This window comes from Harpia harpyja, chromosome 25 (assembly GCF_026419915.1).
Source record: "Harpia harpyja isolate bHarHar1 chromosome 25, bHarHar1 primary haplotype, whole genome shotgun sequence".
Taxonomy (NCBI): domain Eukaryota; kingdom Metazoa; phylum Chordata; class Aves; order Accipitriformes; family Accipitridae; genus Harpia; species Harpia harpyja.
Window position 1 is genome coordinate 620,767 of NC_068964.1, and position 17,966 is coordinate 638,732.

Genomic DNA, 17,966 nt, shown 5'->3' on the forward strand with positions numbered 1-17,966 from the left:
GCATTTACCGAGGGAGTTTCATGCCGGCTCTCGTTACGAGTAACCCCAGCACCTATCGTTCACGCCCTCCAAGCTCAGGCTGCTTCTGCCATAAGTGAAATGGTGCCACCGTGAGGCGACCCTGGGATGCGCCGGTGCCACGGTGAGACGGGGCCGCCGTGTGGTGATCCTGTGGAGAGACCAGACTGCGATAAGACGATGCTGTGACGAGACGGAGCCACCGTGAGGCGACGCCAGGACGCGCCGGTGCTACGAGGGGGCGACCCCGCCGCTGTGAAACGATGCCGAGGGGCGACGAGGCCGCGGTGAAACGATGCCGAGGGAACGGCTGGATGCTCCGACCGCACACCGACCCCGCGGAGCCATCGCGCCGGGACTACGGCTCTGGCGGCTCCCGTCACCGCCCTCTGCCTGCGATTGGCTGTCTGCCCCGCCACTCCTGGACTTTGCGCGCTGATTGGGCCGATGGTCGTGTGGCGGTTTTTTTGCAAGGCCGCCTCCCGCTTCTCCTCAGAGCGTTGCGGGGCGTGTGATGGCGGCGGGAGCGGCCGCAGCCTTCCTCGGGCGGAGCTCGGGACCGGCCGTAGCGCAGGTGGGGACCGGGGTCGGTTGTGCCCGGGGTCGGTCCCTCGCTGCGGGGTGGAGGGGGTCCTGCGGGGGCCGGGGGGGCTGTTCTCGTCTTGTCCGTCCGTCGGCTTCCCCGGAGGGGAGGCGGTGAGGGGCCCCAGCCCGCAGCCCGGAGGAACCAACGGCTGGCTCGTCCTTAACCGTGCCCGCTCAGGGCTTCCTGGGCAGGTGGTCTGGGTGAAGAAGGGCTGGCAGAAGCCAATAAATTCAAGGCTGGCTTGGAAAAACAAAGCAAATCCTGGTTTTTTGAAGGCAGAAGTCATGTTTCCCTTCCTGCCATGCATGTAAACCAGATGAAGGGGGGTCCTAGCTTCAGCTGGGATAGAGTTCATTTTCTGGCTGCTCAGGAACTAACTGGGCATCGGTCGGTAGGTGGTGAGCAATTGCATTGTGCCTCACTTGTATATTCCAATCCTTTTATTAGTATTATTGTCATTTTACTATTGGTAGTCGTATCATTCTTATTTTCTTCACTTCTGTACTATTTAAGCGTATTGTATTTATAATGCTGATATTAAACAGGAACAACAGCTGTGCATCTGATGTCAGGCTCGTACATGTAGTTTTACATGGAAGTTCTTTGTTACAGGAACTGCAGCTCTTGGCGACTTCAAGGGCTTGTTGGCAACAGCATCTGTAGGTTTTTCTATTTTGCATTAGCAGGTTCTAGGTCGGGGGGGGCTGAGGTTTTTCTTGTAAATGTGAATGTTCTACAAAGAGCTCCCGCAGGACTGCTTTTGCTTCCCTGAGTCAGATGTGAATCTGTTCATGTGTTGCCATGGGCTTTGGGAAGAGGCGGCATCCATGGAAAGGTCAAAACCCCAAAGAAATTAGAAAACCAGTTTGTAAGAACAACATAGGAAAATACGCTGTCGTGGGAGGTTTTGAGAAGCAATAACTCAGAGTGAATGCAGGCTGGGATGTGGAAAAAGGAGAAAAGGTGCTTGAGGAAAAAGTGCTGTGATGAGCAGCACTGAGATTTTGGGGAGATTGTGAGCTTTTGGCTTTTTATTTTAGTGACCGGAGGAGCATCCTGGCAAAGCACCGTCACAGAGAAGGACCTGGCGGGTCCCTGGTGCCGTGCTGCAGTCTCCAGGTGTTCTTGACCCTGCTCGCCTTGTTGCTGGTGGAGTTGAGGGATGTGCTTGTCCCTAGAGGGTGCTGCTGTCCCCTCGGTGGCACCAGGGATAGCGGAAGCTCTTCAGGATGCAGGTACATCAGCACCATCCCCTTTCCTAGAGGCTTTAAGAGCAAATGGTGGGGAGATGGAGGGGGCGGTTCTGGGCTTTGGGCTGGAGGATGTGGCTTAGATGGGTTTGAAGGGCCACCCAGCACCATGGGGGCTGACCTGAGGGTCCTGGAGCGGAGACTGGAGCTGAAAACACCTTGGAGTTGAAGAAGTGGGGCAGTAATTGAGATGACACCTCTCCAGGGCAAACAGAGCTGGCAGAAGCACTAAAATGAAGGCTGGCTTGGAAAAACAGAGCAAATCCTGGTTTTTTGAAGGCAGAAATCTTGTTTCCCTTCCTGCCATCCAGGGTCAGGCCTGTCCTACTGAAGAACTTCACAGCATTAGCGGTAACTCACTTCACTTGCACAGGCTTCTTGCTTTTGCACACGTGAAGACTCGACTGCTACAATGATGCCATCGCAGCAGAGAGCGGAGGACGGGACCAGTAAGCACCAGTCTTGCTTTGAGGATGTTGTTTCGGAGGTCGTGGCCATGCTTAGCATAATGTGGGCAGCTAAAAGGTAGTTAAAATAGCTGGGGTGAGGAGGATGCAAGAAAGGTAAAGCTGTTTGCAAGCTGCAGGAGGCACAGGGCAGCCCAAGCTGTGGGTCCTGGGGATGGTGCCCATCTCTCATGGTTGACTGGGTATGGAGAGGATGCAATGAGGTCAGGGAGCCCTAAAAAGCCTTGGAGGCTGATGAAAGCACTGGGATGCACCCCCTGACCTGAGCCTGCACCCCACTGTGGCCCCCCCACGTGCTTTGTGGCTGTATCTAAAGGTGTTGAAGGCACCTGTGGGGGGAATACAAGAGCTGCAGGGAGCTTGGGGTGCTCTTTGTGCCGTGGGTTTGCCGGCTGTGCCTCTTCCACGCAGTTTGTCTCCAGGTTTTAGCCTCAAGTGCATTAAAGATAAAAAGGTCCCCATCGGGGTCACCATGGTCATAGTGTTGCTTCTCACAGTCATCGCACTGGCGGGTAAGTGTCTGGGGGTGGAGGTGCCTACCATCAAAATCCTCTCCTCCCCTGGAGAAAACCCAGTGGCAGAAGTCACCAGGATGTGTTCTGCTTATTTCCAGCTAAGAAATGCCCGTCCTGTCCATCCTGCTCCTCTCCTGTCCTTCCCAGCTGCCTGGAAAATGGGATCGGGTACAGGGAGAAGTGCTTTTACTTTGTGGAGGATGAAACGGACTGGAACAGGAGTCAGATCTTTTGCCGTTCTCTCGGAGCCCATTTGGCCACCATTGACACCCAGGAGGAGCTGGTAAATGAGAAATCCCTGAGGCAGTGGTGTGTCGGTGGCTTTTGGGAAGCAGATTTGGGATTCCCCTGGAGGGCGTAGTGTGAATGCTTGCTTTTTCCCCGCCTCTAGCATTTCCTCTTGCGCTATGGGAGTTCCTTGCACTACTGGATCGGTCTCCACAGGGAAGGCTCTGGACCTTGGAAATGGTCCAACGGGTCTCTCTTCAGCAATGGGTATGTCCCCTCTTCTTCTGGAGAACATAACCATGGCCTGGGCTGAGATGGTCAGGGATTGAATGCAAGAGGACACATATTATAGAGAGAGGCAAAATAAATTTAATGAGGGCATCCCTAGATCAACCCCCCTTGGGACCAAGCAACTGAAAATATTCCCCCCTTTGGGGACTGGGAGGCAGTTTTTGTTCTGCATGGGGCAGGTTGTTTGCTGGGGAGGGGTGGTCCCTGCTCCTTGCAGCGCTGTTAGCCCGTATGGGAGATGCTCAGCCGCTGACCTGCAGCTGACAGCAACCCCTTTGCTTCCCTTTGAGTTTTCCTTCTGCCGTTTGGTGCAGGTTCGAGGTCCGGGGCAAGGGCCAATGTGCCTATATCGATGCTGACGGGATCAGCAGCGACTGGTGCTCCCAGATGAAATACTCTGTCTGCAACCACCCGCAAAAGCACCCCAGTGGGATTCAGAAGGATTCGGAAATCATTCTGAATTTCACCTGAAATTTCCCCGTCGGCAGAGAAGATCAACCACAAGCTGCTATTAACCCTACGCAACATGGTAGTGAGCGTCTCCCAACGGCACAGATTTGTTTTAATTTTAGCTTACAAAAGCAGAAACTCCTCATGACAATGACACAGAGCCGTGACCAAAGGATCCTTACTTTAGTCTGACCGCTAGAGTCTTTCCAGTTTTGCAGACTTGGGAATATTGAAGAGGCTTGGAAAACTCCCTGCTTTGCTGGCAGCTGCCGTGCTGCAAAGCTCAGTCCTGCTGGTTTTGGTGTCTTTGTTCTTTGGTGGATTTGGAGAAGTTGGAGGTGAGGGGCAGAAATGCAAAGTGGAGAAACGAAACAGAATTGCTTCCACGTTCTCCCCGGCCAATGGAGAAGACCCCAGCCTCGACAAGGAGCCACCGAACGCTGCTCTGGGATGTGTTCTGGCGTCCTGGCGAGATGCCTGGTACCGAGTCTGTCCCCGTTGTTAATTGTGTCACTGTGAGAGACTGAAAGCGTTAACGTCTCAAACGTTGTGGTGGGGCAAGTTCTGCTAGCCACGAAGCTCGAACTCTGCCTGGCAAGGAGCCACGTGTGAAAAGGAGCCACGTGTGAAAAGGAGCCGTTCAGCACCAGACATCAGCGACAGGAGGGGGAGGGCGAGCCGGAGGGTGCACAGCTCCCTGTTCCGATAATGCTGTTTCGGGTACGCTGAGCAGAACAGCTCACCGTGCATGGCAAAAGATCACATCTGCAGGGAGGGGGAAGCTACTCCCCAGCTGACCCCCCAAGCCCAAAGGCTCACAAACTGATCAGGACACCTAATTAGCCTGATGAGTTCAAGTGCCCGCCCAAAGGAGGGGCAAAGATGATAAAAGGGCACGAACTGAAGCCCCACGGGCGCAAGCCTGCCAGAACTGGACCTCTCGCCCGACTGAACCAACCCGGGATCCAGGACCGGTGATATCTTTCTCTCTTCCTTGTTCTCCTCCTGTCTCATTCTCTCTTTCTTTTTCCTTTTCTCTCCTTATTCCCTGAATTGATGCCTCCCAAATTCAGTTTGCTTCTGTTCTCTTTATTCCCTGAATTGCTGTATATGGTTACCACGGGTTACACGGTTTACTGAGGTAGTTCCATGCCTATTCCTGTTGGGAGAAAGCACACTGCCTGCTGTTAGGCCTCCTAAATTCAGTTTGCTTCTGTCATAAATAAAAGGTTCAACTGATGGTTTGGTGTCGTTTCACCTTAATTTAGCCCGAGGGAATTCCAAATTCAACACGACTCCCTGGTCTGTCCCGTCCAGGTCGTGACAGTCGTTTCCTCTGGCTTAAATCTCGGTGGCCTCTTTGTGGCAAATCCAGCGGAACAAAGCGCTGCGGCTGTGGGAGTGCAGCTGATCCCTCCGAATCGCGACACAAACGTCTGCCTCCATGGGACCCCACACCAGGAACCTCAAAAGCACCACGATGGCAATCAGCCTGGCGTCGTGCACTCGGACGCTGTGTTTCCAGTGACAGTATTTATCTCATTGGGGTGTTTTCCCCCCCAAAACCTGAACCAGGTCAGCACGTGCGGGAGGGGACAGCTGTCCCCCCCGGGGTGTCTCCTCCCTCGGCCGTGGGCGCTGCCAGAGGCTGGAGGGGGATGGCTGGAGCTCTCTGTTGGTGCCCGTCACACGGTGCTGGCTCTGCCCGATACCTGGGCAAGTTCTGGGGCTCCCCCCCGGCTGCCGTCCCTCCCTGGCCCCCCTTGTTTTCCAGCATACGGGGGCTCTTGGGGGGAGCCCCCCAAGTCCTGACCCCTGGAGAAGGTGCTGCTGCAGGAGCCCCAGGAGCAGCCGAGAGCAGCCATGGGCACTGGGGAGGAATCTGACCAGGACGGCGGGTGAACAAACCTGGCCACATCCCCTGTGAGGGCCGTGCCGGTGAGGTGGCTGTGCGGGAGGGCTGTTCCCAGTGCTCCCAGTCTGTCCATCCTCCAGTGTCCCAGTTAGGGGTTCAGGTGGCAGCGGCGGCGGGAGAGGAGTGCTGCTGGGGCAGTCCCACCTCATATTTATACTGGCATGCTGAGCGGAGGCGCTTGCCAGTGTCTGGCAAAGGATGGCAGATGGGTAAGCCCAGGAGCAGATAAAATCATGCTCAATTAGGCTAATGAAATAGCTGCTAATTAGGAGGCAGGAGACTGGGGACCCAGGGCTTCCCAATGTGCCCGTGCCTCCCTGCACAGAGGGCTTGTGCAGTCGCAGGTGCTGGCTTGTCAGGGTGAAAGCTGGTTAATGAGCTCCACAAAAACGTACATATTTATGTATTTTCTCCTCCACCGTTTTTTCCCTGGGGAGGAGAAAAGAGCTGTTTTCCTACTTTTCTTTTGCAGTAGCTTGTGCTGCAGCTCCCTGTCCTCTAAACCCGTGGGGTGCAGCCCCGTACCCCAGTTCTCCTTCCTGTGGAGAGGAAGCCCCCGTCCCCCGCGGACCCCTGGCTCTTCGACGCCATGGAGGACGAGGACAGCTACGTGGTCTTAGACCGACGGGGCAAGCGGGGTGCTGCAGGGAGCCCGGCTCCCCTCCCGGGTGCAGGTATTGGGGGTTGTGTCTGCTGGGGGTGTGTGTGCGTGTCCCCCGAATTTGTGGAGGGGAGAGGAAATACGGGGTGATGCTGACCGGTGCAACTTGAGAAGGGGGAGAAGCGGGGTGACGCTGCCCGTCGGGTCCCCAAGAGCTGCTCAAGCTGGGAAACGGAGGCACGGGTTGAGGGAGGAGGGTCGGGGGGGCTTTTCTCGAGGCTGTAGCTCGTCAGACACCCCGGGCTGGTGCTGTCCTGCCTCCACCGAGCTGGGCCTCTCAGCTGTGACCCCAAAAGAGGGAGCAGAGGGATTTGGGGGACGCCCCGCTCCTGCTGCTGGTCCCTTCCTGGGGTCGCATCTTTGTGCAGGGGAGTCTGCAGGGGCTTGGGGGTCTCGCCAGGGTGCTTTGCCCCAGGACACCCTGCTTTGGGCTCTCTGGGGCTGGGGGGGTGACAGATGCTCTTGAGGCCCCCCGCTTTTTTCCTACCCCTTCCCCTGACTGCAGGATCTGGGCTGCAAGACCAGATAAAAAGTAAAATAAAAAGTAAAAGTCATAGGTTGAGATAAGAACAGTAAAATAGGACAGAAAGGAAGAAAATAATGATAACAATAACAATAACAAAATGACAATAATGATAAAAGGACTGGAATAGAAAATTGATGCACAATGCAACTGCTCACCACCCACTGACCGATGCCCACTTAGTTCCCAAGCAGCCATCTCCCCAGACCAACTCCCCCCAGTTTCTATACTGGGCATGACATCACATGCTGTGGAATACCCCTTTGGCCAGTTTGGCTCAGCTGTCCTGGCTGTGTCCCCCCCCAACTTCTTGTGCCCTGAGCATCCAGCCCGCAGGCGACATGGCCACAGAGATGCTGTCCCCTCCCTGCAGGCCGCAGAGGGGGCTCTGTTCTCACCCAGAGGCGCGCACGCCCTTCTGCATGTACTCCCTGGGGGCTCTGGGTCAGGGGATGCCCCGTCATCCCGAGGATCCACCGGCACCTCCACTTCTCTTTGCTGGGGACAAGCACGGGCTTCCGCACAAGGCATCACAACTGCTAGTAGAGTCTTTTTCAAGCCAGGCTTCGATACAGTTTTGCGACCAGGGGCTGTTACTGTCATAATGGGAGATCGCAGAGAACCTGAAAACAGCAACGTACGAGGACTTTCTATTCTGTTGCCTGACAGCTGCCGCGCTTGATTTCAAGTACCAGCCTTGGCTCTGTGGTGACACCCACGCTCAGGAGCACGGTCCTGCCCTCTCCCTGCTCCCCCTGTGACACCGCAGCCGCTCCTCGGCACCTGGGGAGACAAACACGGGGTCAGTGAGCTCAGGACAGGCCCTCGGCCCCCAGCAGAGCCAGCACCCTCCCCGACACCCCGCACAGACCCTTCCCAGACAGGCCCCAAGGCACTCGCCGGCCGGCAGCATCCCCCTTCCCACCACTCAGCCCCCCCCGCTCCATCCATCACCAGCGGGGGCCCAGGCACGGCAACGGGCCAGGGTCCCCCCGACCCCTCTGCTGAGCCGCGGGGGACACAACCCCCCAGAACACCCCCCTGCGCTTGCCGAGCAAGCGCCCAGACCGCCGGCCCAGGCAGCCCCGAGCGGGCAAGCTCAAGGCTGGGTCAGCCATCGCCTCCTCCGGGCTGCGGGCTGGGGCCCCTCACCGCCTCCCCTCCGGGGAAGCCGACGGACGGACAAGACGAGAACAGCCCCCCCGGCCCCCGCAGGACCCCCTCCGCCCCGCAGCGAGGGACCGACCCCGGGCACGACCGACCCCGGTCCCCACCTGCGCTACGGCGGGTCCCGAGGTCCGGTGGGGCGAGACCGCGTCACGCCGAAGACCGCGACGAGTGGGGCACAGGGAGGGGTTTACGAAAGGGGCGTCGCCGGTCTCTCTGCGATTGGCTGTCTGCCCCGCCACTCCTGGACTTTGCGCGCTGATTGGTGAGGCGGAGGGCGGGCCGCGCCACTTCTTTAAAGGGCGGGCCGCCTCCCGCTTCTCCTCAGAGCGTTGCGGGGCGTGTGATGGCGGCGGGAGCGGCCGCAGCCTTCCTCGGGCGGAGCTCGGGACCGGCCGAGCGCAGGTGGGGACCGGGGTCGGTCGTGCCCGGGGTCGGTCCCTCGCTGCGGGGCGGAGGGGGTCCTGCGGGGGCCGGGGGGGCTGTTCTCGTCTTGTCCGTCCGTCGGCTTCCCCGGGGGGGGGAGGTCATGTCCAGTATAGAAACTGGGGGGAGTGGGGAGCAGGGGGGATCGCCGCTCGGGGACTAACTGGGCTTTTGCGACCACCGACCCATTTGAAGCTCTTGCTGGCTGTCCTTGAAGTCTTTATTCTTGTCCTTGTTCTTTGATCTTGAAGCTTAAGGCAGTTTCAACCACATGTGGTCAGTTCAGCATTGTTCTCATCCAGTGTACAGGACCATCTAGTCATAAGAGCAAAGAAATGCAAAACTCAGGAGTAGCTACCTCTACTAGTTAATTGCTTGGCTATACTTTTGTCTATTGTTTCAATCATAGTGTTAGTATGATTTCTAGTAATTATTTACCAAATCTCACTTTTACAGTCACCTAGCAGCAAACCGGTTTCCATAGAAGGTACAAAATATTAAAACCATAAAAGTTTGAACAAACCACACAAAATGTATGGACATATGCTATTAGCTGGACTGGGAGTCCTGGGAAGGGGCTGTCTGCAGCAGCCCTGATGCCCACCCTTCATGTTGCCACGCTGTCGTTGCTCTGGCAGGGGATGCAGTGAGGTTTCTTTGCCAGATTGAGTTTGTCCCTATCGCCTATGGCTGCTTCTGGGGCTCCTGCAGCAGCACCTTTGGGGGGGGGGGGGGGGGGGGAGAAAATCAGTATTTGGGGGGCCCTGAGAGCCCCCATCCACAGCTTTGCACAAGCAAACACACCCCTGCGTAGACGCATGTGCATCCCCGATCTGCTCCTCCTGCCTGCAGCACCTCCTCTCGCCAGCTCACTTTGCTGAAAACAGAATGTTGCTGGAAAGAACTGCCGTAGGGGAGAGAAACCACCATCTTCCATCAGGTACAAACCATCGTCTCTGCCGTTCCCCAGCTCTGCTTGCTCCTACCTGTCCTTTTCTTTGCAATTATGATGGAGGGGAGGAAAAATCTGGCATGTCAAGCCCAGAAATAGTTCTGTCCGTTGCATTTGTTACCCAGCGCTGGCCGTGGTAGATGGCAGCGGCCTTGGCCCTGTGTTTGTTTTGGGGTTGTTTTAAAACATTTGAAAAGCTCGGTTCCTTCTATAGAGCAAGTGCGGAAGAGGCCCTGGCCAGGGAGCTGGCAAGTGTTTCTTTGTGGGAAAGGCTGATGGGATTAGTCACTGTGCTGGTTTCAGCTGGGATAGAGTTAATTTTCTTTCTAGTAGCTGGTGTAGTGCTATGTTTTGATAGCACACTGATGTTTTCTGTTGTTGCTGAGTAATGTTTAGACCAAGACAAGGATTTTTCAGCTTCTCCTGCCCAGCCAGCAAGAAGGCTGGAGGGGCACAAGAAGTTGGGAGGGGACACAGACATGACAGCTGACCCAAACTGGCCAAAGGGATATTCCATAGCATGTGATGTCATGCTCAGTATATAAACTGGGCAGAGTGGGGCTGGGAGGGATTGCTGCTTGGGAACTCAGGGTGTTGGTCGGCAGGTGGTGAGCAATTGCATTGTGCATCACTTTTTTTGTGTATTCCAATTCTTTTATTATTATTGTCATTGTATTATTGTTATTGTCATTATTATTTTCTTCCTTTCTGTTCTATTAAACTGTTCTGATCTCAACCCACAAGTTTTACTTTTTTTCCCTGATTCTCTCCCCCATCCCACTGGGTGTTGGGGGGGGGGGGAATGAGTGAGCAGCTGTGTGGTGCTTATTTACCACCTGGGGTTAAACAGCAACAGTCAGCTATAAACCAGCCATGTCACTCTGGCAGGTGAAGATGCTGATGGTGGGCAGTGTCAGCAGATGCACTTGGGAGTTTTTGACCTGATGCCATCCCTGTCACCCACCCTCCCCTGGGTTTCTGTTTTTCTTGATGGAATTTACTGAAGCAGCTGGTTTAATCCAAAAAGGAATGTGAGTGGATGGGACTCATTTAAGGATGGTACAAAAAGCTGGGAGAGAGGGAAGGAGGGGGAAAAAGCTCCAAGAGGGGGCAGATGTGTCTCTGCCTCCATCCCTGCTTTTGCCACCTAGGTTGGGGGACACAGGTACAAGGGTTGGAGCAGCTCCCACCTCCCTGGCACCCTTATGGGTGCTGGAGGGGTTAGAGGAATGTCAGCAGTAGTAAATACTGCAATAATTAAGTTGCCTTTGAGCTGGTTTGTGTTGATGGTGCTGGGGGTGGACTGTCTCCTCTGGTTTTTATTTTCATGCCTGACTGTTCTGAGGCAACTGTGAAGGCTCACCTGCTGATCTGCCCTTGCCGAGTGTTTATTTCTTTTTTTTTTTGGCTGGAGAGTGTATAGAAAGCTTTATGTCCCCTCTGTATTTCTCTGTAGGAGACAAGAGACAGGGAGCGCTCAAGAGATTCTCAGCCCGTCCCCACCCCGAGGGGACCCCCTGTGCGGGGCAATCCGAGGATGCCAACCTGCCTCCACTCGCTGCCAGGGCAATGCCACGTCTCAGCGTGGGCTGAAAAGCCTTGAGCCGGTCGGTAACGGAGCCGGCAGAGCTGAAATCGGTGGGCTCCCAGACGCTTGCACCCACCGCCTTTCCCTTGGACCAAGTGGTGAGTTATGTGGGGTAAAAGCCCCAAGGAAAGGGGGTAGGAGAGCGTTGTGTGGTGGGAGGTTTGGGCTGGACCTGGGTGAAGCAAGTTTAGACTTGAGCCTGCTTCTCAATTCCAGAGATCGTTGTACCAAATCCAAGGGAGAGGGGAATTCCTGACTGGGGAAACTGTCCATTAAGTTGCTGAAATAATTTGTTACTGCTGCTCAAGCTCATGTTTCTATCTGGTCCCATCCCTTGGTGTGGTCCATTACATCATGGAAAAGCTGAGTGAGCTTTTGCAGGTCGCTAATGATCACACTAGCTGTGAAAACGGAGCAGAGAAACCACCGTTGATGCTGTACCCCAAGAACATCCAACCTGGGGGTGTCTTGGAAGCACCAGTGGGTTGCAGCTTTGCTCTGATTCTGCAAGTTCTGGCAGAGCCTGGCTGGGGTTTGGGACGCAGCTGCTCCCCCATGTCCCCATCTGGCTTTGGTGGGTGGAGGAGGGAGTAAGATTAACTCAAAAAAAAAAAAAAAAAAAGTAAATACAGGAACTCTGATAAGGTGGTTCCTAAGGCAACAGTACTGGTCAGAAGGAGGAGTGATTTACCATGGAAAGGGTGGGTTTCAGCAGCTGCTTGGTATCGGATATTAGACACCTCTGTTTCCAGTACTACACGTAGGTGATAAATTTGGGGTTCAGGAGCAGAGAGTATCCCTGCATGTGTTTAAATCCCTCGCCTGGATGGAGGCTGTGGGCATGAGGAGGGAGGAAATCCACAGATTTTCTTCTGCCACGGAATAAAAAATGCGCAGTGGAAGTTGGTTGTTTAGCAGGAACTTACCTGTCCTCTCCCAGCAGCTCCTGGAAGCTGGAAACCTCAAGTTCAGCAGCAGCTTCCTCTCGAGTGTGGACTTAGGAAGCAGGCGTAGAAAAGTCCATTTTCCTTCGAGCACGCAGAGGGTGAGTTGGGAGCCTGCAGAGACGAGCACTGGGGGTGCGTCACAAAGCCCTGCAGAAGGGAACCTCCTACCTTCGTTTGGGGGCAAGTTTTTTTTTTTTTTTTTTTTTCCACCCTCTAGCATCTTCCCCTTCGGTACTCTGCTCCCTTCTCCCCTGGGACTCCCACTCCAGCTCAACCCAGGCTGTGGGTCCCATGTTGGGGTCCTAGTGACACCTCGCTGTGTCCCCTGTTGCGTAGGGTCCCCCTGCAAATCAAAGGTGTTTTTTTCTTTTTTTGCAGCAGTATTTGGGCCTTGTCAGGGCATGAGGGATTCAGTCCTGTTTGCTGCATGAATTCCTCGCTCCTTGGGTGCTAGACAAAGCGCCTTTGATTTATTTCAAGCATGTGCTGCTTGCAAAGGCATTACTTCTCTGGGCAGCAATGTTTCCCCCTACCAAGGCCATGAACTAGAACAATGTTCGCCTGTAATATTTTTGACATGCTTTTTGGGACACAAAAATCCTTTATTTCCCACAAGCCCAGTGTATTCGGGAGTATTTTCTGATGATCAAGTTTCTCTGTTGTTCCCCACTTGGTGTCTTTTTTTTTTCCTCTTCCTCCATCACCTGCTGTTTTACTCCAGAATGCACCAAGCTGCAGCCTGGGGCAGGAGTAATTTGGTTTTGCATGTTGGGGACAGTAGCAAAATGCTCCATCAGTTAAACCCTATTCAAAATCAAGTGTTTGGGGAGAAAAAAAATTTCCTTTTGATTCTTACTTTTGCAAACACACAAAAGTTGTGCCTCCCTGGAAAACTGCTGCAAATTGAGGAAGGTTCAAAGTGCAGGTACCAGTAATGTAATTTGTATTTACAGTGCCGATATTAAACAGGAACACCAGCTGTGCACCTGATGTCAGGGTTGTATATATAGTTTTACTAAATACGGAAATTCTTTGTTACAGGAGCTGCAGCTCTTGGTGACTTCAAGGGCTTGCTGGCAACAGCACCTGCCGGTTTTTCTATTTTGCATTAGTGGGTTCTTGGTCTGTTTTTTTTGAGGTTTTTCTTGTAAATGTGAATGTTCTACAAATAGCTCCTGCAGGACCACTTTTGCTTCTCCGAGTCAGACCTGAATCTGTTCATGTGTTGCCATGGGCTTTGAGAAAAGGCGGCATCCATGGAAAGGTCAAAACCCCAAAGAAATTAGAAAACCAGTTTGTAAGAACAACGTAGGAAAATATGCAGTCGTGGGAGGTTTTGAGAAGCAATAACTCAGAGTGAATGCAGGCTGGGATGTGGAAAAAGGAGTGTATTGGCTTTGCATGGCAAGGTTTTGGTAGCGGGGGGGGTTACAGGGGTGGCTTCTGCAAGAAGCTGCTGGAAGCTTCCCCTGTGTCCGACAGAGCCCATACCAGCCAGCTCTAAGATGGACCTGCTGCCAGCCAAGGCCAAGCCAATCAGCGATAGTGGTAGAGCCTCTGTGATAACATATTTAAGAAGGAAAAATGTTGCTGAGACAGACAGAAACGGCAGCTGGAGAGACAGTGAGAACATGTAAGAGAAACAACCCTGCAGACCCCCAGGTCAGTGAAGAAGGAGGGGGAGGAGATGCTCCAGGCGCCGGAGCAGAGATTCCCCTGCAGCCCGTGGTGATGAAGACCATGGTGAGGCAGGCTGTCCCCCTGCAGTCCATGGAGCTCCACGGTGGAGCAGATATCCGCCTGCAGCCCGTGGAGGACCCCACGCCGGAGCAGGTGGGTTCCCGAAGGAGGCTGTGACCCTGTGGGAAGCCCGCGCTGGAGCAGGCTCCTGGCAGGACCTGCGGATCTGTGGAGAGAGGAGCCCGTGCTGGAGCAGGTTTTCTGGCAGGACTTGTGACCCCATGGGGGACCCACGCTGGAGCAGTGTGCTCCTGAAGGACTGCACGCCGTGGAAGGGACCCACGCTGGAGCAGTTCGTGAAGAACTGCAGCCCGTGGGAAGGACCCACGTTGGAGAAGTTCGTGGAGGACTGTCTCCAGTGGGAGGGACCCCATGCTGGAGCAGGGGAAGAGTGTGATGAGTTCTGTGCCTGAAGATGATGAAGCAGCAGAAATAATGTGTGATGAACTGACTGTAAACCCCATTCCCCATCCCCCTGCACCACTGGCGGGGGTTGGTAGAGAATCCGGGAGTGAAGTTGTGCCTGGGAAGAAGGGAGGTGTGGAGGGAAGGTGTTCTGAGATCTGGTTTTATTTCTCATTACCCTACTCTGGTAAATTTGTAATAAATTGAGTTAATTTTCCCCAAGCTGAGTCTGTTTTGCCTGTGATGGTAATTGGTGAGTGATCTCTCCTGTCCTTATCTTGACCCACCAGCCCTTTGTCATATTTTCTTTCCCCTGTCCAGCTGAGGAGGGGGAGTGATAGAATGGCTTTGATGGGCACCTGGTGTCCAGCCAGGGTCAACCCACCACAAGGAGAAAAGGTGCTTTGAGGAAAAAAAGAGGTTTAGAAAACAGTGCTGTGATGAGCAGCACTGAGGTTTTAGGGAGAGTGTGAGCTTTTTGGCTTTTTATTTTAGTGACCAGAGGAGCATCCTGGCAAAGCCGCGGGACGGAGAAGGACCTGGTGGGTCCCTGGTGCCGTGCTGCAGTCTCCAGGTGTTCTTGACCCTGCTCGCCTTGTTGCTGGTGGAGTTGAGGGACGTGCTTGTCCCTGGAGGGTCCTGCTGACCCTTGGTGGCACCAGGATGGCGGAAGCTCTTCAGGATGCAGGTACATCAGCACCATCCCCTCTCCTAGAGGCTTTAAGAGCAAATGGTGGGGAGATGGAGGGGGCGGTTCTGGGCTTTGGGCTGGAGGATGTGGCTTAGATGGGTTTGAAGGGCCACCCAGCACCATGGGGGCTGACCTGAGGGTCCTGGAGCGGAGACTGGAGCTGAAAACACCTTGGAGTTGAAGAAGTGGGGCAGTAATTGAGATGACACCTCTCCAGGGCAAACAGAGCTGGCAGAAGCACTAAAATGAAGGCTGGCTTGGAAAAACAGAGCAAATCCTGGTTTTTTGAAGGCAGAAATCTTGTTTCCCTCCCTGCCATGCATGTAAACCAGAAGAAGGGGTGTCCTAGCTTCAGCTGGGATAGAGTTAATTTTCTTCCTAGTAGCTGGTATGTTTGGGTTCACAATAAGAAGAATGTTGATAACACACTGATGTTTTCCGCTTTTGCGAAGTAATGTTTAGATAAAATCAAGGATTTTTCAGCTTCTCCTGCCCAGCCAGCAGGAAGGCTGGAGAGGCACAAGAAGTTGGGAGGGGACACAGCTGGGACAGCTGAGCCAAACTGGCCAAAGGGGTATTCCATAGCATGTGATGTCATGCCCAGTATAGAAACTGGGGGGAGTTGGCCTGGGGAGATTGCTGCTTGGGAACTCACAGGGTGTTGGTCAGAGGGTGGTGAGTAATTGCACTGTGCATCACTTATGTATTCCAGTCCTTTTATTATTATTGTCATTTTATTATTGTTGTTGTTATAACTATTTTCTTCCTTTCTGTTCTATTAAACTGTTCTTATCTCAACCCACAAGTTTTACTTTTTATTTCACTGATTCTCTCCCCCATCCCACTGTCGGGGGGGCGGAAATGAGTGAGTAGCTGCGTGGTGCTTATTTACTGGCTGGGATTAAACCACGACAAGGGGGAATGCTGCTTTGACTGTCCTGGGAGAAAAGTATCCAGGGTCAGGCCTGTCCTACTGAAGAACTTCACAGCATTAGCGGTAACTCACTTCATTTCCACAGACTTCTTGCTTTCGCACAGGCGAAGAGTCGACTGCTGTAATGATGCCATCGCAGCAGAGAGCGGAGGAAGGGACCAGTAAGCACCAGTCTTGTTTTGAGGACGTTGTTTTGGAGGTCGTGGCCATGCTTAGCATGATGTGGGCAGCTAAAAGGTAGTTAAAATAGCTGGGGTGAGGAGGATGCAAGAAAGGTAAAGCTGTTTGCAAGCTGCAGGAGGCACAGGGCAGCCCAAGCTGTGGGTCCTGGGGATGGTGCCCGTCTCTCATGGTTGACGGGGTATGGAGAGGATGCAATGAGGTCAGGGAGCCCTAAAAAGCCTTGGAGCCTGATGAAAGCACTGGGATGCACCCCCTGACCTGAGCCTGCACCCCCACGTGCTTTGTGGCTGTATCTAAAGGTGTTGAAGGCACCTGTGGGGGGAATACAAGAGCTGCAGGGAGCTTGGGGTGCTCTTTGTGCCGTGGGTTTGCTGGCTGTGCCTCTTCCACGCAGTTTGTCTCCAGGTTTTAGCCTCAAGTGCATTAAAGATAAAAAGGTCCCCATCGGGGTCACCGTGGTCGTAGCAGCGTTGCTTCTCACCATAATCGCGCTGGCGGGTAAGTGTCTGGGGGTGGAGGTGCCTACCATCAAAATCCTCTCCTCCCCTGGAGAAAACCCAGTGGCATAAGTCACCAGGATGTGTTCTGCTTATTTCCAGCTAAGAAATGCCCGTCCTGTCCATCCTGCTCCTCTCCTGTCCTTCCCAGCTGCCTGGAAAATGGGATCGGGTACAGGGAGAAGTGCTTTTACTTTGTGGAGGACGAAACGGACTGGAACAGGAGTCAGATCTTTTGCCGTTCTCTCGGAGCCCATTTGGCCACCATTGACACCCAGGAGGAGCTGGTAAATGAGAAATCCCTGAGGCAGTGGTGTGTCGGTGGCTTTTGGGAAGCAGATTTGGGATTCCCCTGGAGGGCGTAGCGTGAATGCTTGCTTTTTCCCCGCCTCTAGCATTTCCTCTTGCGCTATGGGAGTTCCTTGCACTACTGGATCGGTCTCCACAGGGAAGGCTCTGGACCTTGGAAATGGTCCAACGGGTCTCTCTTCAGCAATGGGTATGTCCTCTCTTCTTCTGGAGAACATAACCATGGCCTGGGCTGAGATGGGTCAGGGATTGAATGCAAGAGGACACATATTATAGAGAGAGAGAAAATAAATTTAATGAGGGCATCCCTAGATCAACCCCCCTTGGGACCAAGCAACTGAAAATATTCCCCCCTTTGGGGACTGGGAGGCAGTTTTTGTTCTGCATGGGGCAGGTTGTTTGCTGGGGAGGGGTGGTCCCTGCTCCTTGCAGCGCTGTTAGCCCGTATGGGAGATGCTCAGCCGCTGACCTGCAGCTGACAGCAACCCCTTTGCTTCCCTTTGAGTTTTCCTTCTGCCGTTTGGTGCAGGTTCGAGGTCCGGGGCAAGGGCCAATGTGCCTATATCGATGCTGACGGGATCAGCAGCGACTGGTGCTCCCAGATGAAATACTCTGTCTGCAACCACCCGCAAAAGCACCCCAGTGGGATTCAGAAGGATTCGGAAATCATTCTGAATTTCACCTGAAATTTCCCCGTCGGCAGAGAAGATCAACCACAAGCTGCTATTAACCCTACGCAACATGGTAGTGAGCGTCTCCCAACGGCACAGATTTGTTTTAATTTTAGCTTACAAAAGCAGAAACTCCTCATGACAATGACACAGAGCCGTGACCAAAGGATCCTTACTTTAGTCTGACCGCTAGAGTCTTTCCAGTTTTGCAGACTTGGGAATATTGAAGAGGCTTGGAAAACTCCCTGCTTTGCTGGCAGCTGCCGTGCTGCAAAGCTCAGTCCTGCTGGTTTTGGTGTCTTTGTTCTTTGGTGGATTTGGAGAAGTTGGAGGTGAGGGGCAGAAATGCAAAGTGGAGAAACGAAACAGAATTGCTTCCACGTTCTCCCCGGCCAATGCTTGGGAGAAGACCCCAGCCTCGACAAGGAGCCACCGAACCGCTGCTCTGGGATGTGTTCTGGCGTCCTGGCGAGATGCCTGGTACCGAGTCTGTCCCCGTTGTTAATTGTGTCACTGTGAGAGACTGAAAGCGTTAACGTCTCAAACGTTGTG

General features: G+C 53.9%; 1 protein-coding gene across 9 annotated transcripts; it reads left to right on the forward strand.

Moving 5' to 3' along the window:
* The first annotated feature begins 471 nt into the window (after positions 1–471).
* On the forward strand, positions 472–17,966 carry LOC128135833 (C-type lectin domain family 2 member A-like). Of its 9 annotated transcripts, none has more exons than XM_052774913.1 (9): positions 497–592; positions 10,906–11,135; positions 11,978–12,082; positions 14,625–14,817; positions 15,859–15,915; positions 16,343–16,435; positions 16,537–16,721; positions 16,830–16,933; positions 17,273–17,966. In XM_052774913.1, the coding sequence occupies exons 4-9, from the start codon at positions 14,793–14,795 to the stop codon at positions 17,427–17,429; spliced, it is 621 nt and encodes a 206-aa protein (XP_052630873.1). In that variant the 5' UTR covers positions 497–592; positions 10,906–11,135; positions 11,978–12,082; positions 14,625–14,792; the 3' UTR covers positions 17,430–17,966. The 9 variants fall into 9 exon arrangements, with proteins under 9 accessions (XP_052630867.1, XP_052630869.1, XP_052630873.1 ...); XM_052774911.1 differs by having other exon boundaries at positions 11,981–12,082; XM_052774914.1 differs by lacking the exon at positions 11,978–12,082 and adding an exon at positions 14,451–14,528 and having other exon boundaries at positions 498–592; positions 14,803–14,817; positions 17,273–17,965.